We start from the raw sequence: 24747 nt of genomic DNA on the forward strand, positions 1-24747 counted from the left end.
TTGTTTCCACTCTTTCTTTCCTCTTGTTGTTGATGTATAGGAGAGACGCATTGTGCTCAAAGTTTTAATGAAGATAGTTTAAAAGCTCAACTCATTTATTTGCTTTGAAACAATACAAAATACTGAATCAAACCCTGTAAGGGCACTATGTTGTGTAGCTTGAGGGCAGGCTAAATGCAGGATGGCCGAATGTAGGACGAGTGGAAAGGAGTGCATCATGACGTATGAAGAGTGTAAGAGATAGCATGAGATGAGAGTGTATGAGAGTGACAGAGGAAGAATGATGCAGCAGGTGTATTTTATTTTAAATGTAGAACAGGGGATTGCTAAGCGACAGAAGACAAAAGATGTGATTTGATTTGGTTATTTTGGAAATTTCGAATTATATTTTATTAAATATTAACTGTTAAAAGTGGCTTTTCTTAAATTTTTACGATCCTACAATTTTCCTCGCAACCGAAGTGAAAGCAGTGTGAAACTCGAGCATTAAACCCATTCTTTTTTTGTAAAATGGCTCGTTTATGCCCTTGTAGTACAATATACTATTATGCAAATAGAGACCTGTCACTTTCTTCTCTTTTGGCGTAAAATGCTTGAACTTTCGAACAATTTTGTGTATAATTTCATTAACGTTATTCCTAGTGGATGAACAAGGTAATCCTCGCATATCGTTAATTTGCAGTAGTGCGTTAATATAAAGTACCTAGTGATGAATTGAAAATATTTTTTTCCTTCTTCTCCGTTTTCTATTGTTTTATTGCAGTGGCCGTACTCCACTTTTATATTACCAAATATGTAATCATGCGAAAATTGGGGATCTTCCTGTTATATAACTGCCAAAATGTAGGACAAAAAAAGGATTATTTATTGTTTGTTTCTTGAAACTCCTGAACTCTACATTTTACAGCTATATTGTAGCTACATGGAATAGCAAACACAAATTGAGTAAATATAAAGTTTATTTATAATATAGAACAACATGCAAATATCAATCAAAAATTACAATGTGGTAAAAATCCTAAATAAACAAATTAAGAAAATGAATACAAACAAATTCATCTTATTCTAATGAGATAACCAAAGATTGTATATCTAATCAAAATACATTTATCATGAATGAGGCTTTTATTTATAATATTTTTTCAATGTAATAAGACAACCAATGTAGATATACTTATTATACAACTTCTAAGCGTTTGCGTGCGTAGGAAGTCTCTTTTAACGTTGTACAGTCAAACTCAAAAGTTACTCACTGCTTATTAATGCTTACGGAGACAAAGTACCCCTTAGGGTGCGGCTAATGAGTTTGACTGTACCTAAATAGGCAGATATACCTCTATTCTTAAAGATAAAACATTCACGTTTTAGTAAATTAAGGAGGCAGTTGTTTAAATGACCATGGCATTAAAATTACGTTTTTATAATGTACTTAAATAATTTATTCGAGTTTAAAACCAATAATATTTAATAAATATTGTTCTTTTTACTACCCACAGTACAGTCAACAAGTGCAAAGATATCGACACGGCCAAAGTTACAAAAATATTTGTATACACGTCCGTAATGTTAAAGTGCATAAAGTCATGTGTATACATATTTTTGTAACTTTGGCCGTGTTCGACATCTTTGCATTTGACAGTACCTACGCGACGGGTTATAATATAAACTCGAAAACACGGCTTTTCTCAGAGATTGCTCTGCTAGATTATTCTCCTGCAACACAAGGCTTCAAGTGTTAAACGTTGTATAAAACACGTAAGTACGAGTAAATATCACACAAAAATTCACAAGACTGACAATAATAAGACCTAGGTACACAAAGGTTTTACAAATTTCAGTTAAAGACTAGCCTTAATATACTTAATAGCCGAAAACGTTAAATATGTACTTCAATAATATTGTCAAACAAATTATTATATAAAAATGCACAAAGCAAGTTCGAGATTCGTCAGATTTTTAAAAGATACTAAATTAATATTGGAATTGAAAAACCGTGCCATATATTTATCTTAAACTACAAAATCACACATTATGTAAGAAATAAAAAATATAACAGTAGGTAAAATTTACTTGTCTCAAGTATATGCTATACATAGCTAATTTAATATTGTATATGTGTATAGGTAAATACGTTAAATTCAAGTTTAGTTTATTGATGCATAGGAGGCTGTTCTTAATGTCTAAATATTTCTCTACGCGTTTTATTTCGAGAAACATTAAAATGCGTTCTCATAAGTGCAAGATTTAATGCAGTTTATATTATACGGTATAATTTATACCTACCAATGTCATTATTGTACTTCCATAAATATGTAACATGGTCCTAATGTAAGTTTTAACATTCATGTAACATTAAGTTACCAATTTGCATCAAATTTTGGCAATTTAGATTTATGTTATATTCAAATTAAACACTACCGATTAGTACGTAAACTTTCACCTTTTTTGAAGGTTTATAATTGGGTCCAGATTAAGTCGGGGCTGTTTTGTGGCACGGTAATGACAAGTATGTATTAGGACTTACGTTGATTGTTAACACTCGATTTATGAGTCTTTTCTAAGTGTTCAATCAGCAATGGATTGATCACTCTTAAATATAACATTACATTGACACTGCTTGAAATTAAATTAACTTGTGTTAAACCATAATAATTATCAAATATTTGATTACATATAATATAATATCTAATGCTGACTCTAACTAGAACATGATTAAAATCGTAATGTATACTGAGATTACAGACGAGAAAATTTTAGCCTTCGTTTAAAATCACATAAATAGGCAGATTGTGCACAGCCGGCTGGACCATTAATATATGAGGTCTCATAAAAGTGTTATTTCTTAGATTAATGAGGTAACCTTATAAAGACGTCAGCAGACCTAGGCTCTGATTCTCAGTGTCATCTATCGTATTTCGATATTCTATATAGAACTACATTCGATTTACCAAACATCGGTACTACAATACTGATCTCCATAGGAGCCCCGTGAGTTTCATTTAAGAGCATCACACACAGAGGACGGGCGCGGGTCGTGCGCGTCCCAAACAGCGCGCGGGCCGAACGCAGAGTTACCAACTCAAAAATATTTATCCCTAAAGCTTATGTTAAAAACCCCTAAAATTCCTATAATTAATTGGAAATCCCCCTAAAACATGTTAGTATAGGTATGTAGTGTCACAAGAGTTGAAGTGAATGATTACACACACAGCTACATGTCGTGTAATGACATCAGGATTTTGACATTTACTCATTCATTTCATTTATTCTTCTATTGTGCAATCAGTTATTTTTGTAGCTGTGTGTGTAATCATTCACTTCAACTCTCGTAACACTGCCTTTATTAAAAAACCGGCCAAGAGCGTGTCGAACACCCCCAAAATAGGGTTCCGTAGCCATTACGAAGAAATTAAGTATAATTTTTCTAAGGATTTCGTATTTTGTACAGAAGATTCCAAGTTTAGTTATATTTTATACCTAAGGATTGCTATTTACTCTTAAACTAAGTACTAATAATTCTCAAGCAAACAGCCGTTAGTTTTCCTTGAAAATTGACAAGATTTCATTTTTTTAACACCTGTAAATTACTACAGGAACCGAAAGAGTTTTGCCTCCTGAACATGGGAAAATATTTATTATAATTGATTTCTCCATATTTAAAAAAATACAAAAAATTGACAAAATATGTCTGAATTTTCCAATAGGTACTACCACAGAATAGATACGTTTCCTTTGCCCATTTCACCAGAAAAAGGAGCTGTCATTATTTTGATAACGTCTCTATGCAACGTCTACGTCAGATTTACGTGGTCTTTTTTTTAAGAGACTAGACAAAAGTAATGGATCTATTGTGTGGTACTTTTGGAGTTATGCCCTTTTAGAAAAAGCACATCTTAATTTTTTTTTAATAAATTAATAAATAGTTGTAGTGAAATTTTAAAAATATCAGCGTTTTTCTCTTTCCAAACAGAATACAGAAAACGAATCAAATTATAGTCTTAGAAATATGAAATCTTGTCAATTTGATATACATCCTACCATCCTGATTTTTTTCAAAATTTTCCACCCGCCGGTTTAGATTTTAGAGGGAGGGGGGACGCTCGATTTGAATGAAAATTTGAACTTTAAAGTTGAATATTTCGCATACAAATCACTGAATCGAAAAATCGTCTTAGCAACCCCCTAATGGTTTTAATTTAAAAGACCCCACACTATAGGGTTGGATGAGAAAAAAAACCCCTACTTTACGTTTATGCGAGATCCCCAAAAAAATTTTTTTTTTTTAATTTTTCATTGTAAGTGCCATTTTGTCGGGATAGTTTTCATATATATCCGTGCAAAATTACAGCTTTCAAGCATTGATAGTCCCTGAGCAAAGCCGCGGACGGACAGACGAACAGACAGACGTGGCGAAACTATAAGTGTTCCGTTTTTGCCATTTTGGCTACGGAACCCTAAAAACCGTATTCATGTGCAGTACCTAGCTAGTTCATTTTGGCGAGAATAAAATCTGTTTTTTTTTTGTTATTATTTGATACTACAGAAACATCTGATATTTTTTCCATTGACTAGTATAAGCTTATTCCTGTCGATAAAAAAAAACAGCCACTTTTAAAAATTTCATCCATCGCCCATCATTACATAAATTGGATTTAATTAAGTAAGTAAATAAAGTTTGAACTTGGTGCGCAAGCGCGTTTGTCGTTTTCCAGATATATCTCGCAGCACTGTATAATACGGTATTTGACTATTTTGTATATGTTTTATAAATTAAAACTACACAATGCCTGTTATCGAATAGAAAAACAATTTTTAAGCTACCTTTACAAATAACAAAGTTATAAAGGTTTAAAATTCTAGATTAGACAGAGAAAGACATACTGGCATGTGACGTCACACGCCAGTACCGCTATACTTGCTGCATAGAGAAAAGCGTTTGAAAAAGATACAGGTATATAGATTTGTCAAAAAATCACTATAAATCCAATTTTCAACTGATTTAAATTTTCTCTTCGCTAAACACTATCTGTTTATCTATATTTTCATAATAATATTAAGATATGGCAAAATCAGGAGTTGTCAAATACCGTATTCTGTGTCGAGTTGACAAAAATGTCGTATCCATTATTGGTTCTAGAACTGTTTTAATTTGTACTCCAAAAGTCGCCAGATAAACCATTTTTGTCGTCAAAACTTTTTTTTGGTCGCTAAGATTTAAGCAAAAGTCGTCACTTCTAGGGACAAAGTCACTTAACTGGCAACATTGATGGCCGCTGCGGGCCCGTCGCGGGTCCGACCCGCTCTCTGTGTGACTACAACGAACCGCGCGGCTCACGCGGCGGACACGACCCGACCTGCGCCGCGCACGCTTTGTGTGTGTTGCCCTTTAGGTAGTACTAGAATCCGGGACGTTCTTTTTGCAAATATTGGATACATAAATACATACAAAACACCAAATTTAGAAAAAAAGTGCATGATTCTATTACATATCCATATGAGAATAAGAATCAAAAACTTTTAAAAAATCGCTACTATAACATTTGACATTACTAGTAGGTTTCAGAAATTAATTTTAAAGAAAATAAATTCCGCAACATGGCCGCACCTCACATAGGTAATAATAGTCAGACTTTAACTAGATAATGTTAGTGGCAGTTAGAATACTTTAAAAATGCTACATAAAATGCAAACTTCACTACTAAATCCAAGGCCTCTTTTTATAAGAACTTTAGTCGGCTATCTAGATATAAAAAGTAAAAACCTTAAGTATCAGGATAAAATAAAGCTCTATTACAATACAACATTATATTACTAATATTCGGATTAAAGTTATGCGCTCGGCAAATGGTTTTGTCCCTTCATTGGCTAAGCCTTCGAAGGTAAGTAATAGAATAGTTATTTACTACCTACGTAGGTATTACTTATTTGAAACTTATGCGTTTTTTAATGCAAGTAAGGCCTATGTTACATTGTGTGAATTGTTGTATATAGGTAGCAGACACATTATAGACGGTTAAAAGGTTTAAGGCTTGTGAGTGGCGGGCGTTGTGAGGACGATCTCTATTGTCTCTACATAAGTAAAAACTTTGTATATTATGCATTTGGAGACATAAAGATTGCCAAATCACATTGAGAGCACTGTACAGTTAAGTGCAGAAATATGTATCTATTCGAACCGCTCAAAATCATGTTACCGTTACCACGGCCTTATTACGTCGGAATAAGAGTCTGTGGTACATAAGCTCATATTTTTGCACTCGACTGTACAATGTTTGGACGCGGTAAGAAAAAGGGCACAACTATTCGAAATTAATACTTACTATTTGCGAATTTAGCGAACAGGATAAAAAGCGGACTTTTAATTTTTTGAAATATATTTATCATCAAAATCTTTGAAGATACCTTACCTTACTCTTAAAATACACAAACGTTTTATCCTCCTGTTCTGGCCCCTATACCACACACGTTACAAGTGCTACAATTCTACGTAATTGTCACTTTTTTAATGAGAAAGTTAACAAGCAATGGTTTGTTTTATGATTTGTAGCATTTGTAACTTTTGTGATACAGGGACTTGGCGTACACTATAAAGAACCAAACAATTTTAAGAATAACTGACGAATGTACTATAAAACTTATAACACTCATCTAGGTCTTAAGCACTTCAGCAGTAGGACACAGGGGCCCACTCAGAATAATAGTAAGTACTTGGGCTGTAGGTTCCTCACAATGTTTTCCTTCGCCGAAAAGCTCATGGTGAGTTTCAAATATAATTTTGCACAAAAATTCCGAAGGTCTCAGGCTACGTACGCACTATGTGGCTGAACGGCGGTTTGAACGCGCTGTCTCTTCCTCAAGCGATACTTTGAAGAGGGATAGCACGCTAAGTACTTACGTAACCTTAGAGGTGCGTGTCCAATCCTTTGCTAAAAAGGCCTTAAGCCAAACCACCGCTTTTACAATACATAGGAATTAAACAGAAACTTCACATTTTACTCAATACTGAAAAAAAAAAACGTATGTTGTGCACTTTTCGTTACGGTGGCAGTGCTGTTTTGTTAACTTACATGTATAACCATCAATATAATCTAAAATAATCTAATAATCATTCTTACCTACAGAAAGCACCAAAGTAAAGTATATTGTTTTGTTGCGTATAAAGCAAAACTTACTGACGTAGCAATAAGAACCCTGCTAAGCGTTTCAGGTCTAATTTTCATTTCCAGTTTTTTCAAAGAACATGAAGTCCTGAAAGAAAAAAAAAGTTTTACTTTAAAACTAAATTAAAAGAGGAAAACATGGTTTTAAAATAACGTTTATTTTACTATGAGGCTTGTGTGGCTTAATATGATAGCTCTATTGTTCCCTGTTGTTAATATTCCAGTCATTTGCACGAAGCGCTTCGCTTCATCTTTTATAGCACGGACTAAAGAATGAAATTCGCTTCCATCATCTGTTTTTCCGGATAAGTACTATTAAGGGCTATTTAAGGCTACAGTAGTGAATAGGCTGTTATTGAACTAGTGAGCAACATCGTCCTCATCTGCACTTAAATAATCGAAAATATAAATTGTCACTACTTTGAAAAAATCTCGTAGCTAAAATCAATATGATTTGTTAGATTATTTTCCCATAATCATTTTTTCTTTGCAGCAAAATTTATTTTCGCGTTTTTACACGAATTTTATTTTTACAAGCTTGTTTTTTTCAAGAAGCTTATTTTCACATTCGCGTTCTTTTTGTGTCGCATTTTTCCCCAGTCGCGTTTTTCCCCAATCCCAATCGGTACAGAAACAGTCTCGACGCGCGGAGCTCCTATCCTGGGTGGTTTTGGCCCTTCGGGCCGATGCAAAATTAACATAACCTAAACCTACCTGGTCTATGAGCCGTTAAGCCTGGTTTTGTGGTTTAGTAGTGGGGTATATAAGACTCGGTGGGAAACAGGAGCTATGTGATACTAGGGCTCCATCGACACTGTTTCTGTGTCGATTGGGATTGGGGAAAAACGTGACTGGAAAAAAATGCGACACAGAAAAAACGCGAATGTGAAAATAAGCTTCATTAAAAAAGCAGACTTGGAAATATTGCCATCGTGAAAAAAAGCGAAATGAAAATTTGCTACAAAGAAAAAACGATTATCGGAAAATAATGTACCAAACGAAGTTTTTTTTAAGAAGTGACGAAATATATGTTTAAAAAGACGGATGCGATCGAATTATGATGAGTACTTTTTCGGAGCTCCGGAGGAGCGCACTTTGAGAATGCCTAGTCTATGGCACAACGTGTAGACAGTCAGACAGGAAATTCTTCTATATGCCAGTCAGTGCAATTGATTATTTATTTATTTAGTACTAAAGACTACTTACAATAAGGAAGCAGGCTCCCAACAACACCGCCTTGATCCTGACGTCAAGATCCATAGGAAAAGTGATACCGAAGTAGTCCGAGTCTGTAAAAGCTTCGCGCGCCAACCCCGACCATTGCTTGGTTATTTTGCCGACCTTATTTTCGCCATCCTTCGAGTATACCTGTAAAACAATACAATAACCTAATATTTGATAAAGTTTACATACACTAAAAACTTTTAACTTATTCCCTAGCGAGCTCTAGTATAAAACAAATTATACATAAGTATATGTTATGTTATGTCTCAAAATACTGTTTAAACAGGCATGTAAATTGATACTGAGGACTTAAAAACGGTACCGTGCTAGCAGAAAACTCGTCACGTGTATGCTTTTTGTTTGTATAGGTTAAATAACAAGTCAAACTTTAAAATATCAAGCTTAAATTAGGTATCTCCGTCCATAGATTTAATAAATAAGAGCGGGAATAGAAGAAATATGCACATGGCTTAAAAAATAGGTTCAAATTATTGGGGCATTGCTAGAGAGAGTAGTATATTCATTGGGGAATTTGGGGAGAACCACAATCTATTAAAACCTACGAAAACACGGATAAACGAGTGCTCAAACAGCGGGAACGACAAAAAATTACAATGATAATTGTGCAGGAAATAAACACAATAAAAATCACATCCTCTTGTTATTAGGTATCTACTTAGTGCAGCGTGTATTTCTAATACAAATAATACCTTGAAGTCGACATCGCCGCAAATAGAAAAGGTGCACACTGGGCCCTCTATTCTCAGCACGACGTCGCCGGCAGCGTTTTTGATGGCGAAGCAAGGCTTGCAGAGCGACCACTCCTGTTCCACGCTGCCGATGACCGTCCCCGGCGGCGACGTCACCTCCATGGACTGCAGCCAACACGGGCACCAGCACGACGAGCAAGCCAAAGGGCGCCGCAGGTGGATCACCTTTGGATAGACGATAATAAATAATCTATATCTATAAAAGACAAATGTGACTGACTCCATCAATATTCATCATCTACTTAAATTGCTGCCAACAATTTAAATACGTCATTCATTAGCATTAGGTACTCTATCACATTTAAAGCTCACAAACTCAGTTTATAGTTTCATTTCTATGTAGTTTCCGCAAATCAACCGAAAATCCGCTTAACGTCGAAACAGCAGGGCTACTACGAAACTCGAAACTCGAAGTTCGTGTCGTGCCGTCCCTCTCGCTCTCGTATTAAACAGTATAAGTGTCAGAGGGACCGCACGACTCGAACTTCGAGTTTCGTAGTAGCCCTGCAGTAACCGAAATGTATGCTCGGAGGCTACGTAGGTGATGATATCGATGATGTCAAATATTTTGTTAAAAGTCCGTTTTGCGCATTAAACTATTGTTTCGTTGACGACTGCTTAGTTGCTATACTTACAAAATTGTACCTACCTATATTTCGTAACGGTCGCCGGTTAAAAAGACAATAAAAAACAACTGAATGTGACCCATATTGGCGTCAGCGTGAAACGACAAGTTTAAGTTACAACTTTCAACTACAAAATAATGTATATTTGACACCATCAATCAATTGCCGTATGTACTTTTGACGGGCTGTAAAAATGCAATTCCCTCTTAGATTTCATTTAGCAATAATGTAAAGTGACGACACTAATTTTGATAGCCAGCTCAGTTATTTGTTTCAAAGAAACTAAAACAAATTAACAAAAAATGGAACTGATTTCAAAAACCTCGAAAATAATTTTCTACTAGTTTAAAGTCGGTGCCTCAGCACAAGCCAGGCGGAGTGGAAATACTATACATATATATGTATATTGGGCCTCAATCACTCCTGCTGGCTCGTACTGAGGCACCGACTTCAAACTAATAGAAAATTATTTTCAAGGTTTTTTGTTAAAACAATTTTTTTCATCTTTTTTAATGATTATTAGCCAAAGTGCATCTCACAACGATTCCATTAAGCTCAAACACGGCATTTATATCATTTTATAACAGAGTACCGGTACCTACGGTCTTCTTTATCGGGTCCAGTTCACCAAATGATACTTTCTGAATGTAAATACTTGAATTGGTGTTAAAAATGCCAAAATCGCTATAGGTGTTCTTTAAAAATTCGAGGGTTGCCCTCGATTTCTCTAAGATCCCATCATTTAGAATTGAAATCCCCTTTTGAAAAAACAAATTTTTTGAGTTATAGGCCTGTTTGGTACCAACACAAAAACCATACAGGTTGCATGCGTACAAATTGATAGTTGATGATTAATTTTAATTAAAATTCTGTCTAACTAATTTTAACACAAAAATAATAAAAATTATGAATTGAGAATTCCTTTTTTAACTTGAAAATTTAAGTTGAAAATCTAATTGAAAAAAAAAAATAAATTGGTTTTACAAAATTTGCAGGTGGTAGGCTTGTGAAGGTCCGCCCGGAATTTGCTCCAAAACTTTTCGGTGTTTAAGTGAGAGCCGGGGTTTGCAGGAGTGGATCCCCTCTCACTCTTATTGCGGGTGTTGAATGGGCGGTTGTGATCTCTTACCATCAGGAGCCCCACTTGCTCGTTTGCTATCAAGTCAAAAAAAAAACTCGTACCTCGTTTATTTCTGTTGCAGTTAAATCAAGTCTCAATTTCACTAGTTCAACTTGAATTTTGAGTATCCCATATATAGGTTAGGTAACACTGCAATGCAATGACAGTCAGCAAAAAGTTTATGTTCAAAATGAAATTATCCCAAAAATTTAATAAGTACAGTTGGATTTTTGATTAATGATGTTAACCACTAAGGCATGATAGACAAATTATTTCTTACCTCATTTTGAAAATTGTCCAAGATTTTCATATCGAATGGACGCATAGGTCCACAACAGTTTCGTGTACAGCAGTCGTTGTCTTCGACAGCGAAGTACACTTTTTGGCCAAGACTATTCTTAATAGTGTACTTATTGTTCGTCTCAAAACCGACGAACGCTTCCAATAGCTCCACCTTTTGATGCACCAGCAATTGGTTTATCATCGAAAGATATTCCAGACCAGGAGGGCAGTTGCTAAGGCCCGTAGGGATGCTCATCCAACCACCTGCAAATACATATTTATATATTTTCGTACAATAATAATAAACCATTAGTTTCACGCAACATGGCCCATACAGATATCATGCCACAAAACGCCGTGACTCCGTGGCGTCACCATGATCTTCATTTAAACTAAATTCAATTTTAAAGGTTAGGTAAACAACAAAATTAACAAATCTACTTGGGTTTCAATCACGTAAAATATCTGAAGTTTACTCGTGACCACGGCCGATGTATGGTGGCCGAAACTATAAGGTAGTGTTAAAAATGTGATACCTAAATAAGAGGGAGGAAGTTTTAATTATTCATTACATAATGATAAGAAAAAAAATCCGTTAATTTGCTTTGCATTGAGTTACGAAGTCTGAAAATAGAAACCACTCACCTACTTTAAAAGCTTTCGCACATTAATCAATCAATCAATCAATTAATCTTTTTATTCGTCGAAAATAGTATATACCTACACTGCAGTTGTAGTTACAATGTTGAAATAATGTTCAGCTACATCTTACCCGTTCGGGCATACGAATTATATGTCTTAAATACTTAAGTAAAAAAAAAAAAAAACCTAGGCAAAACAAATTAAATATCGGTAACTACTGACTTCTATACGGAAATAATTATATGGAGCATGTCGCATACCAACTCCAAGTGAAGGGAGAAAGTGTACTTACTTAGGTATATTTTACTAGCTTAAGCCGGCGACATCGTCTGTCAGATCAGGAATCGTTTATCGCTACCCCGTAGGAAATATGCAATTTTCCAAGATAAAAAAAAACTATCCTTAGGGTTTTAAATTTCCTCCACACCAAATTTCATCTAAATTTTTCATTGATTGATACCTACTTATGTAAGTGGCCTAGGCGAACCCGAGGCTAGACGGTCACAAATATTATAAGACAAAATCATTGAAACAAGCAACGCTAAAGATAAATATTAGGCCTAAGATAACATGAAATTATCTAACTACCTACTAGCCTTTACCCTTGCTTCGTTCGCGTACCATTAGGATTGCCAGCTGGATTGAAATCCCGAGACTTTATTAAATTATCTCTCACGCGAATTTCAAAAAATTACACCGTGTTCTTCATTAACCAAGTATACTTTATTGAAGAAGTAAATTGCTGACGTTAATCTGTTAAAACCGCTCTACTAGGGGTGGCGGGCAACTATTATCCGCGAGCAAGTACAACCGCTTTTCTTCGTCAGTCAAAAACTTTTCATATCCACTGTGCCGAGACTTAAAAACTCTTTCGTATATTCTACACAAGGTTCTTTTCACACTCGCCGCACTCAAAGTCTTAATGTAAACACTTTTATCTTTTATATCAGAGATGTTAGAACAGTGCTTAGAAACTAATGTCTTGAAATGACACCACTTCACAGTTTTATATTCAGTACGACTTTTAGAAGTTTTGAATATTTCTAAATTATTTTTATTATTATCTTTATTTAACATGTTGATCGAGTCGATCGAATAGAAGGTGTGACGTTAATTATATTTAAAGCAGTTGAAGCGAATATAAGTACATTGTCAGGCCACACAGAGACAGTGGAGTGGCATCGAGTTACGCGAACAAATGCGAAATAAGCATGTAATCAGCACTCTTCAAGTAGTGGCAAGGGCCTTTCATTTTACTAGTAATAAACAACCTTATCTTGCAGAGTCATTAACTTAGTTTGCTCAATGATACAAATAAGACAATGACATAGTGGTTGTCGCTAATAATGTAAGACTTTCCAATCATGCAATGTATGTTGCAATTTACTGTTCCCAACCAGCTACGGAGATCAACAAACAATATATGCAACAGGAGCCCACGTATAAACAAATAAATGTTCTTAGGCACTATAGAAGCATTGAACCGCGTTAGACACACTCATTGCAGTGCGGAACTTCTTCAAGCAAAAAAAGACATCGCATTGGAAGAGAAGGAAAATCAGGTCAGTCTATCAGGTACTGAAATTAATACTAACGTCAGGTAAGTATTATAGATACATTATTTTAACTGGTACAGGTACCTAAGATACCAAAGTTCGGCAAGGTAAGTGGCAAAAGTAGCCAGACACTTTAGTAAGTTGTAACTTTCAGTATAATTTGTCACAGTCGTTTCAAACCGTAACAGTTTTGTGGGTTATGACGAAGAGTATTCAAAATTCTCGCTATTTCTTAACCTATAAAAGAATATACCTACTTAGTGACTGTCTGACAGACAAAGCACAACCTATATAGATACTACAGGGCCCTGTTTCTCCAAGCTTAACGGGTTGGGTTAAAGTAATGAGAAAATTTGTTTTACTTTATTTCAAATAAAATCACTAACAATGGATTTCTTTGATAATTATATTATTATAAACTAAAACTAGTATGTTAATCACTAATTACGATAAAGAAAACAAAAAATTTAACCGACTACAAAAAACCATGAAAATATTTTTCTACCAGTCTGAAGTCGGTCGGTGCCTCAGCCAGCACGAACCAGCAGAAGTGGGCCTATAGTCATCTACCTCGCCTACGCACTATTACGCAATTTATGCTCCTCGTATGCATATGGTAAAACGGGAGGTGAAGCACCAGGACTCCTCAATAATGAACGTCTCTGCATCCGAAAAAGATCTTTCGTAAAAGGTGACGAGCAGCTGAAATTAAACTATTGTATCTTAGATTATTTACACTAAAAAAAGTGAAAAAAATAAATCACAACAAAAAATTTAACCGACTACAAAAAACCATGAAAATAATTTTCTACCAGCCTGAAGTCGGTCGGTGCCTCAGCACGAGCCAGCAGGATGATTGAAGCCCAACATAATAGTGCGTAGGTGAGGTAGATGACTATTCTCTTAGGTCCACTCCTGCTGGCTCGTGCTGAGGCACCGACCGACTTCAGACTGGTAGAAAATTATTTTCATGGTTTTTTGTAGTCGGTTAAATTTTTTGTTATATTTTTTTTTATTGTTGCGCAAAACTGTAAGCATAAGCAAATTTACTAGCTATTAAAATTCCCAGCGTTGCCCGCGACACCGTCTGCGAGGAATTCGTTTATTGCGAATCCGTGGGAACTATGCAATTCTCCGAAATAAAAACTATCTCCATACCAAATTACATCTTACGGTCTGAGTGCGAAGAGACAGACAGAGTTACTTTTGTATTTATACAGAATTATTACTTTTTCCCTCATCTGTAGGTACTTTACGTCAGGTGAGATAGGGCGGTCAATCACGGGTCAGTTTTTGTGTTAAAAAAACTTCTAGATATACGCAAAAAATCCCGATTACTTTTAAACTAAAGTTTAGACGATTGTTTTTTTTTGTTTTTTATTTTTTTATTATAATAATGCTACTACTGCTACGGTGCTTGCTACTAGATATCCTCTTATCGAATTATTTTTTATTAGGCGATCCACGGCACTGCTGTCCTGCCGTATGGAATTTTCTACCTTGGATTTGTATCATCTGAGTAAACAGTGTTTTTCAAATTAGCATAATACCAGTAATAAATTGACGTAGATGTGGTGAATTAAAAGCGACGATGGGTGCCTATTATTATGTAAATTCATTTACTATCTCACTAATCGATACCTATTAATATTATAAATGCGGAAGTAAGACGAGAATATACTAGAAAGTATAGATTCGTCGGTTACCTCTTCACACTTAAACTGCTAAACCGATTTAAATGAAATTAGGATAGTTTGAGACCTGACCTGTCCTTCCGAGGGTCTCAAACCATCTCCAATATCATTAGGACAGTTTTACATGAACTAATTATTGGTAGACGAAGTCGTGGGCAACAGATAGTAGGTAATATACATATGTATGGTATACCTAAACGTGTTTGTTTTACATTGTTTCTGTGTTACTCAATCATGAATTCTACGTCTAATGCGCGCACTATCGCAATCCCATTCACCATGAAATTCGGTAACTGTATGGTTTAAATAAATAAAATACGTAATTGTTGGGTGAGATAATGATTGAGTAGTGCTGTTATAAGGCTTGTTGTAAATGTTTTATTTTGTCTACAGTTTTACTACAGTTTATTGACGTTATTATTACGAAGGCAAATAATAACTACAGTCAAGAAATGTATTAAAAATATATGTTAGTTAACTAATCTATCTAATAACTTTAAACGAGCAATTCTTGTAGGTATATAAATATACTAGAGACCCGCCCCGGCTTCGCACGGGCAATATAATAAAAAAACGGCCAAGTGCGAGTCGGACTCCCGCACGAAAGGTTCCGTACCTATACAACATTAGACATTAGCAAAAATTGACAAAAAAAACATGTTTGCTGTACGGGAGCCCCACTTAAATATTTATTATATTTTAATTATTTATTTTTAAAGTGAATGAAAATACAAATAAATATTCTGTGAATATTTTAAGTAACTTCCTGTTGCCGTAAAGATGGCAGCCTGCCATAAGGACCCTTTTGCTAAGGATTGTCACATATAGCCTATGGCACTTTGGAATAATTTTGGATGTGCATGAAAGAATTTTTAAAAACGGTCTAGTAGTTTTTGAGTTAATTCGTAACAAACATCCAAAAATCCAAAAATCTAAATATTTCCTCTTTATAATATTAGTATAGATATAGATATATTTCGGAGATCTCGGAAACGACTCCAACGATATCAATGAAATTTGGTATGTAGGGGTTTTCGGGGATGACAAATCGATCTAGCTTGGTCTTGTCTCTGGGAAACGCTTATTATCGAGTTTTACCCCGAGCATCGCCCAGGTACTTGTTATTAAGTAAGTAACAATCCATGACAAATATTTTAGTCAGATGTTCCTATGGTTAATGATGGAGCATCAAACCTAATCCGAGGCCTTATTGTCTAACATATTGGAATCACAATCGTTTTCAATTTTTAATCTCACACGGTATAAGACAATTGTAGAAAAAGATGGCGAATGCGATTGCGAACGTCAATGCATTTGACAATACTACTTGGCAATCTGGAGCTAATTTGGCTTACTTTTTGTGTTCCTCCACGGTTTTAAAATACCTAAGCAAGTCGATGGAAATCGAGTTTTATCACAGAATAAGTAACACCCCCCGGTACTGGCTAAACGACTAACATTTCATCTCAAAACTTGTGTTGTGATGTGAGACTTGCATCTTTCTACATGTAATATTTACGATAGGATACTTCAATTTCAAGTGCAGGTGGTAGGACCTTGTGCAAGGTCCGCCCGGATTGCTACCACCATCTTGCTCGCTAATCCTGCCGTGAAGCAGCAGTGCTTGCATTGTTGTGTTTCGGCGTGGAGAGTAAGACAGCCGGTAAAATTACTGGCACGTGAGGTATCCCATCTTAGGCCTCCAGGTTGGCAACGCGTTTGCAATACCCCTGGTGTTGCAGATGTTTATGGGCAGGGGTTGACCCTTACCATCAGGAGACTCACTTGCTCGTTTGCCTTCCAGTCGTATAAAAAAAAAAAAAAAAAATTCAAGTGTGATTTGCTAGCGTGCAGCGGCAGTCAACTGTGGTTGCGGTTTGCGGTCGGGCGAGGAGTCTTATATTATATTGTATCTTAATCTTGTTTACTTTTATGAAACAGTTAACCTTTATTATACATATACTATTAAAAAAAACAATATAAAACGCAAGTGCGTTTAGTTGTTTCTTTGCGCGATAGAATAGAACTAGTCACCGACCTCGTAGCTCGAAAAATATGCAAGTTGAAGTGGCAATGGGCGGGTCACATCGCTCGAAGAAGCTTTGGTTGTTTAGCAAGTTGTGGTTTCAAAATTTGCAAACTTTACACAAACAAATTGTTCGGCCACTTCCTAATATGAAATATATAATTCAGCTGATATTTAGCATACTTATGTTAGTCCGATGAGGATGCAATACGCGGGTAGTGAAATTCTGGTGGTTGGGCCAGGATCGCCAAGGCAGGACGGAACTCTTCAACGGTAAATGAAAATGACCACTCTACGGCACTCTGATATGTTTGCACATTTGTATGTTTTGATATCTAGAAAACAATCTAACGATTTCAATGAAATTTGTTGCCTTGCTTACTATTATAGATAGGTTTTGGGAAGGTGAAAATTGATTTAAGACTGTATCGTTTACAGCGAACGAAAAACCGGCTAAGATAGGGTTCCGTAGCCATTACGAAAAAATTAAGTAATATTTTTCTAAGGATTTCGTATTTTATACGGAATCTTCCGAGTTTAGGTATATTTTATACCTTAGGCTGCTATTTACTCTTAAACTACTAATAATTCTCAAGCAAACTTAGCCTACTGCCATCCTGAATTTTTTTAAATTTTTCCACCCAACAGTTTAGATTTTAGAGGGAGGGGGGGACGCTCGATTTCAATGAAAATTTGCATTTTTATGCAACTGTATCGTAATAGGGTCACTTGAGTGTTTTAAGGCCTAATTACGTACAGTTGCATACAATATTTTATCTATATCCATATATTAAATCCTCTATCATGTGTTCAAGAACCATTGAGAATGACCTGCATTAACGAGAACTAGGTAGGTATGTCTCTGCCCCACGAGCTGCGCCAGCTGCGCGCGCGACGACCAGCTGCTGCACGTGGTCGCCCTTCCCCCCGTGCTGTAATGATGTATGAAATCTCGTAATGACCATTACAATACAGCCGTGTTTATAATAGAATCCAATGTCGTAATGCTGGTCATTACCTATGGTTTTTGAACGCATAATTGAGGGTGTAGATAAAACTGAATAACAAGTCTTTGCCAGGTCCTAAATATTACACGGTAGTTCGGCAAAAAAATCATGGTCTGGCAGGCAATTTGCTAGTGCGGGATAAAATCTAGTTAATTTTTCACCAATTCATCAATGAAGGTCGAAATTTACATGAAGTGTCTTCAGATGAGAGTATTGCCCTTAATATGACGAAAACACAACTGCGAAACTGTATTTTGACCCGACTTAGCGTCTTGCCATTACGCAGCTAAGGTGATAAAATGGTCCAAAGACAATAACGTGAGTTTCGTGGCCAAAGACATGAATCCACCATATTGTCCATATTCACCAAATCGAACATTACTGGGCTATAATGAAGGCTAAATTTCGCAAAAGGGGTCGCAGTGCCGATACGGAGCAGTTTCGTTCAGATTGGCACGAAGTTGCCAGAAATTGTAATCAAGTTGTTGTCCGATCATTGATGGGTACCATGAGACAGAAAGTCAGGAAACTGACCTAAAAAGTTTTTTTTTTTGACATTAATTTTGGTTTCTGTAGATATTCATGTACAAAAATTCAAAATGAAATATATCAAATAGGTATATAATATAAAAAAAACCGGCCAAGAGCATGTCGGAATAAGTAATATTTTTCTAAGGATTTCGTATTTTATACGGAATCTTCCAAGTTTAGGTATATTTTATACCTTAGGCTGCTATTTAAGAGCCAAACTACTAATAATTCTCAAGCATGGACTCATGAATCGGAATTGGATTTGTTGGATGAGAAAAAAACACTCCCACTACGTCTATGGGAATGGGAGGTACCCTAAATTTTTTTAATAATTTTTTATTGTACCATTTTTTCGGCATAGTTTACATATATATCCGTGCAAAATTACAGCTTTCTAGCATTGATAGTCCCTGAGCAAAGCCGCGGACGGACGGACGGACGGACGGACAGACAGACAGATAGACAGGCATGGCGAAACTATAAGGGTTCCGTTTTTGCCATTTTGGCTCCGGAACCCTAAAAATATGATAGTTTATTCTTGTATTTATACTAAACGATACAATCTTTATATAGGTATTTTATTTACATAGGTAGATCTCATTTTTAACCGACTTCAAAAAAGGAGGAGGTTATCAATTCGGTTGTATTTTTTTTTTGTTTGTGACCTCCGTCATTTATTAACCGATTTGATTTTTTTTTGCGTTCGTCTAGGAATTGAAGACCAAATCAGGATCTGATGATTGGATCTCAAGGAAATCGAGGGTACTCTTCAAATGTTGTCGGGACACCTATAGTAAATTCGATGTATTTAGTAGTAACTCGTGTATTTGCTTTTGAAAATCATCATTTGGTGAAGTGGAACTGATGATGAAGACCGCAGTTGAACATCGGCGTTAATACTCAAGTACAAGTATTTCACGGGTTGAATTTTAATTACTTTGACACAGTTGCTAAGCAACTTATGCTCCTCGTAATGCATAACGGGTGGCGAAGCACCAGGACTCCTCAATAATGAACGTCTCAGCATCGGAAAAAGCAATATTTCGCATAAGGTGACGAGCAGTTGCTATTGTATCTTACATTATTTACACTAAAAAGCGAGAAAAAAAATTATAACAAAAAATTTAACCGACTACAAAAACCCATGAACATAATTTTCTACCAGTCTTAAGTCGGTTGGTGACTCAGCACGAGCCAGCAGGAGTGATCGAAGCCCAATATAAAGTGCGTAGGTGAGGTAGATGACTATAGGTCCACTCCTGCTGGCTCGTGCTGAGGCACCAACCGACTTCAGACTGGTAGAAAATTATTTCCATGGTTTTTTGTAGTCTGTTCAATTTTTTGTTATAAAATTTTTGAAAAGTGAAAAATGCCTGTTTTTCCGATTTTTTGAACGACAAGCCAAACAGTCGCCCAGGTATATCATCAAATAACTTACCAGGCACAGGCTGCGCGCCAGGTCCAGGTTGCTGTACGATCGGACCTGGATATCCTGGCTGCGGGTGTGGATACCCTGGTGCATAACCAGGTTGGTACCCAGGCTGGAAACCTGGTTGAAAGCCAGGTTGAAACCCCGGCTGGTATCCTGGCTGTAAACCAGGCTGCGAGCCCGGCGGAGGCATGGGCCCAGGAGGAGCCCCTGGATACCCTGTTTGTGACGGCTGCGGGGCCAGAGGGTAGCTCTCCTTTGGTTTTTCCTCTTCAGATGGTGGTGCGTAACCCTGGCTGGGCGGGAAATTAGGCGAATAGGGCGTTGGCTTGTGTGACATGTTGACACTCAGATCTTTATCTCTGAAATAAAGTAAACAAAGCAATTTATGATAAGGTATCTGCACCAATTCAATATTTATTTATACATCAATTGTTTTGATTCGGTACTTGAATGTCTAGAGCTACACTCTACAAGTACATGTTATCGTATTAAGGTTAATGCCCTAAGTTATTAACCAACAGTGGGTAGCACATCAGTGTTTGTTTTAGGCCGCCAGTCTACTGGAGCGAAGTGAGGCAGCGGTGCGGTGCGAGAGTACGGAGCAGAGTTGCGGACTGTGTCCACAGGCGCGGAGCTAGATAGCGGAGCGGAGCGATAAAGTAATGCAGTGCGGAGTTGCGGAGGCGCGGAGCTAGATAGTGGAGCAGAGGAATGAAATAATGCGGATCGGTTGTTTTGCGCTCATTTCTCCGCCCCGCTTCCCGGTTTTGTATGAATTTTTAAGCTAGTTAAGTTACCAACTCCCTGTCCACAGAAGAGTAGAGGAGATTTTATGCAATTCTATTGGTGGTTTTTTAGGCTGCCTGTCTACTGGAGCGGAGCGAGGCAGCGGAGCTGTGAGCGAGATAAAAATATCGTGTCACTTTTCCTATAGGTACCCTATCGCCGTGGTGGCCTAGTGGTTTGACCTATCGCCTCTCAAGCAGAGGGTTGTGGGTTCAAACCCCGGCTCGCACCTCTTGAGTTTTTCGAAATGTAATTACATTTGAAATTTACCACGAGCTATGCGGTGAAGGAAAACATCGTGAGGAAACCTGTACAAACCTGCGAAGCAATTCAATGGTGCGTGTAAAGTTCCCAATCCGCACTGGGCCCGCGTGGGAACTATGGCCCAAGCCCTCTTGTTCTGAGAGGCCTGTGCCCAGCACTAGGACGTATATAGGCTGGGATGATGATGATGACCTTATCGCACTAAATTAAAACAGGGAAACGCGTAAGCCTGATGGCTTAGTGGCGATCCACTAGGTCAAAAAAATGCTGTATGCTACGATATGTCTATCTCATTTACTACTTAGTCCCTTTATCATTTGATAAATGCACGAAAAAATGGAAATAATAATGGTTATCTCCCTTTTAGCACAAGACCCGGTCTGAGTGGAGAGCTATAATGTCCAGCAGTGGACGTCTTTCGGCTGACATGATGATCTCCCTTTTGAACGATATATTTGGCTTATGGCTGGATAAATAAATAAATAAATAATAAATATCATGGGACACTTGACAACAATTTACCTACCTAGTCCCAAACTAAGCAAAGCTTGTACTATGGATACTAGGCAACGGATAAACATACTTATATAGATAAACACATATTTAATATTAACATCCAAGACCCGAGAACAAACATTTGTATTATTCATACAAATATATGCCCCGGCCGGGAATCGAACCAGGGACCTCAAGCTTCGTAGTCATAGGTTCTCTAACCACTTGGCCATCTGGTCGTCGGATAAAAGTTCAATGACAATAAACAAGTTTAACTTTCATTGTTTCGTTTTTAAAACTTTAATCTAAGTAACAAAAAATTTGAAATTGAAATAAAAAATACAAAAAGATTCCAAAAAACCAATCTCAATTTGATTGCTCACGACATCTCTTATCCGGGTGAGCGGTTAGTTCCAATGGAGTGCCGAAAGTTTCTCGATGAGGGCTACGGTATAGATGTCGCTAGCGTCACTGCTTAAGTGCCTAAATAAGAAACAAACAAGCTGAGATATGTGGTGCATAGGGGAAATTCCTGTCTGTACCGTTGTCCAGCAGTGGTGTAGCGGTATAGCACGCGGCACGGAATGCCGAGGACCTGGGTTCGATTCCCAGTGCTGGGCTTATTTTTCTGGTTTTTCTGTGCATCTATACTTCAGTTTGTATTTTCATCATATTATTATTACATTATTTACGAAAAATTAGTATAAATAGGTATAACATAGTGTATAGGTATACAGAGTATCTACAGCACGAAGCAGTGAACAATGAACCTGAGGCCGTATTGTCTAACGTTTCTGACACTCATGATCACAATCAAATGAGTTTTTTTATTTTTATTTGACTGGATGGCAAACGAGCAAGTGGGTCTCCTGATCACCACCCCCCATAAACATCTGCAACACCAGGGGTATTGCAGACGCGTTGCCAACCTAGAGGCCTAAGATGGGATACCTCACGTGCCAGCAATTTCACCGGACGTCTTATTCTCCACGCCAAAACACAACAGTGCAAGCACTGCTGCTTCATGGCAGGATTAGCGAGCAAGATGGTGGTAGCAATCCGGGCAGACCTTGCACAAGGTCCTACCACCTTCCAAATTTTGTATGCGAAAACTGTCATTTGACTGATCGCTAGCGCCAGAAACATTACGCAATAGACCCTCAGGTTGTATTGTCTTTGACCTGCAGATAAGTAAATCTTGTGCCAAGCTTTTTTATATTAATTATCACATGAATTATGTAATGTGATAAATCGATGGGTTTGAGTGACCTAAAGTTTATTTTCTTCTTTTTAGAACATTTAAATTAAAAGCTTCTTTTTTTTATTTATATATTTTATAAATCAAAGATCAAATAGAACAACAATATTCAAGCTACCTTTAAATACACTTTTACCTTTAAATACACATTTATTTATTTGTTGATTTCCATTAAATTCAAGGGAACAGGGCTAGATAATGTCCAAATTAACATTATAAAGTAACATTATGTAATGGACAAATCATAAAAATACCTCAATATCAGTATTAAATTATAACATTACTTGACAACTATTTTGTAATTTTTTCTTTAATTGTATACTCTCGTTTTTAAGTATTTTATTTGTAATTATTTTATTTTGATAAAATGACTGCCAAGTTTCTTGCGGCGTTTTCTTCTTGGCAATGATGTTCTTTCCAAAAGCGCTGGTAGTTAAAAAAAAAATTATGTGTAAAAGTGCCCATTGCGGCCTATTTACTGAATAAAAGATTTAAATTTAGATTTTGAATTTTAACATTATGGTAACTGTTCCCAATTGATGTTACTTATATTATATTGGTAATTTTACTTAACATTGTAGGGCCTGTTAATGTTCCGCAATTCACATTATACTAATTTTACCAAAGTAACAATATTTCCATTGGTAATGTTTGTTTTAATTTTTCCATGACCATGAGACTTGAAGCACTCTGATACATGGTTTAATTTGTAAAGTGGTTTTATTTATCATGTACATTCTTAATTCTCATTTGATATGCACACAACAAGTAGGGATCAAATGTAGCTGGTTACTTTTTTACCATGTCAAATGTGTTATTTGTCAATCTTGTATGGCGCTAAGTATGTAAGCTGTAAAACAACAAAGTACAAAAGTAACCAGCTACTTCTGATGCTGATTGTATCTACATATTGTTGTTGAGTAGATCTAATAGCACAACCACCTGTTCCAATTTAGCAGAATAAATTACAGGGACGCCCCTATAGTATAAAAGTGAGAAGTAATAATTTAACAACACTTTCGTAATAATTTAACATTCAAGACTAAAAAGTTGTGTAAAATTTAAAAAACATTATACTCCCCTATGGTATTTACTCAGAATAAACTGAGACAGCATTGTCTAACGTTTCTGACACTCGCAATCACAATCAAATTACAGTTTTTGCCTACAGAAACTATCATTAAAATTGTTTGAACGTGATCGCGTCAAAAATGTTAGACAATATGACATGATTCAAAGCAGTTTTCTGTTATTTAATACAAGTGGCTATTAATTTTAAAATGTTTTCTAAATTTCTATAAATAGATTATCAAGTTGACACTTAAAAAGATAAAGCTGCAATGTTTCAAGCGCAGCCGATATACATTTAATTTTGACAGTCAGTACTTTTTAATTGTTGTTTATTTTGATTCATATTTGATGCGAATAATAATTTTATACTTCACTAATTAACTCTAAACCTAACACTAGAATATGGTAAATGAGTCATAAGTCTTAACGACACCGCGCACCGCATAAAACAGGAGGAACAGAGAACAAATTGAGCAATAGAATAGAAATAATAAAATCAGTCTAAACACTTACTATAATTGCACCAACAAATGAACGTTAACGAACACGCCTCTCGCTATTACTCTGTTATTCGCTCGCACTACATTAAATTATACGGCCTTGACTAAATATATTTTATTTTAACAATTTTGGCACAAATTCACGTAATGGAGATCAAATAGAGATGGAGCCTGGCTGCCTGTATCGCCGGGTAAATACAAGACAGCAGGGCTACTACAAAAATCAAAACTCGAAGTTCGTATCATACCGTCTCTTTCCCTCTCGTATTAAATAGTATGTGTCAGAAGGACCGCACTACACGA

The 24747-nt window shown here is 36.3% G+C and overlaps 1 protein-coding gene across 5 annotated transcripts; it reads right to left on the reverse strand.

Moving 5' to 3' along the window:
• Nucleotides 1-941: 941 nt before the first annotated feature.
• On the reverse strand, nucleotides 942-24733 carry scramb1 (phospholipid scramblase 1). 5 transcript variants are annotated; one of them, XM_074102095.1, is made up of 6 exons: nucleotides 24458-24733; nucleotides 20077-20429; nucleotides 11181-11446; nucleotides 9095-9319; nucleotides 8367-8528; nucleotides 942-7248 (listed from the first exon to the last, which is right to left on the reverse strand). In XM_074102095.1, the coding sequence occupies exons 2-6, from the start codon at nucleotides 20405-20407 to the stop codon at nucleotides 7210-7212; spliced, it is 1023 nt and encodes a 340-aa protein (XP_073958196.1). In that variant the 5' UTR covers nucleotides 20408-20429; nucleotides 24458-24733; the 3' UTR covers nucleotides 942-7209. The 5 variants fall into 5 exon arrangements, with proteins under 5 accessions (XP_073958196.1, XP_073958199.1, XP_073958200.1 ...); XM_074102098.1 differs by lacking the exons at nucleotides 20077-20429; nucleotides 24458-24733 and adding an exon at nucleotides 12446-13398; XM_074102099.1 differs by lacking the exons at nucleotides 20077-20429; nucleotides 24458-24733 and adding an exon at nucleotides 12417-13398.
• Nucleotides 24734-24747: the final 14 nt, after the last annotated feature.

This window comes from Choristoneura fumiferana, chromosome 18 (assembly GCF_025370935.1).
Source record: "Choristoneura fumiferana chromosome 18, NRCan_CFum_1, whole genome shotgun sequence".
NCBI lineage: Eukaryota > Metazoa > Arthropoda > Insecta > Lepidoptera > Tortricidae > Choristoneura > Choristoneura fumiferana.

Coding starts and splice junctions, on each gene's coding strand:
- scramb1 (XM_074102095.1), bottom strand. CDS start 20,407: ATGTCACACAAGCCAACGCCCTATTCGCCTAATTTCCCGCCCAGCCAG. Junction 9,320..11,180: donor TGGACAATTTTCAAAATGAG/GTAAGAAATAAT, acceptor GTCTATCCAAAG/GTGATCCACCTGCGGCGCCC. Junction 8,529..9,094: donor GCGGCGATGTCGACTTCAAG/GTATTATTTGTA, acceptor ATTGTTTTACAG/GTATACTCGAAGGATGGCGA.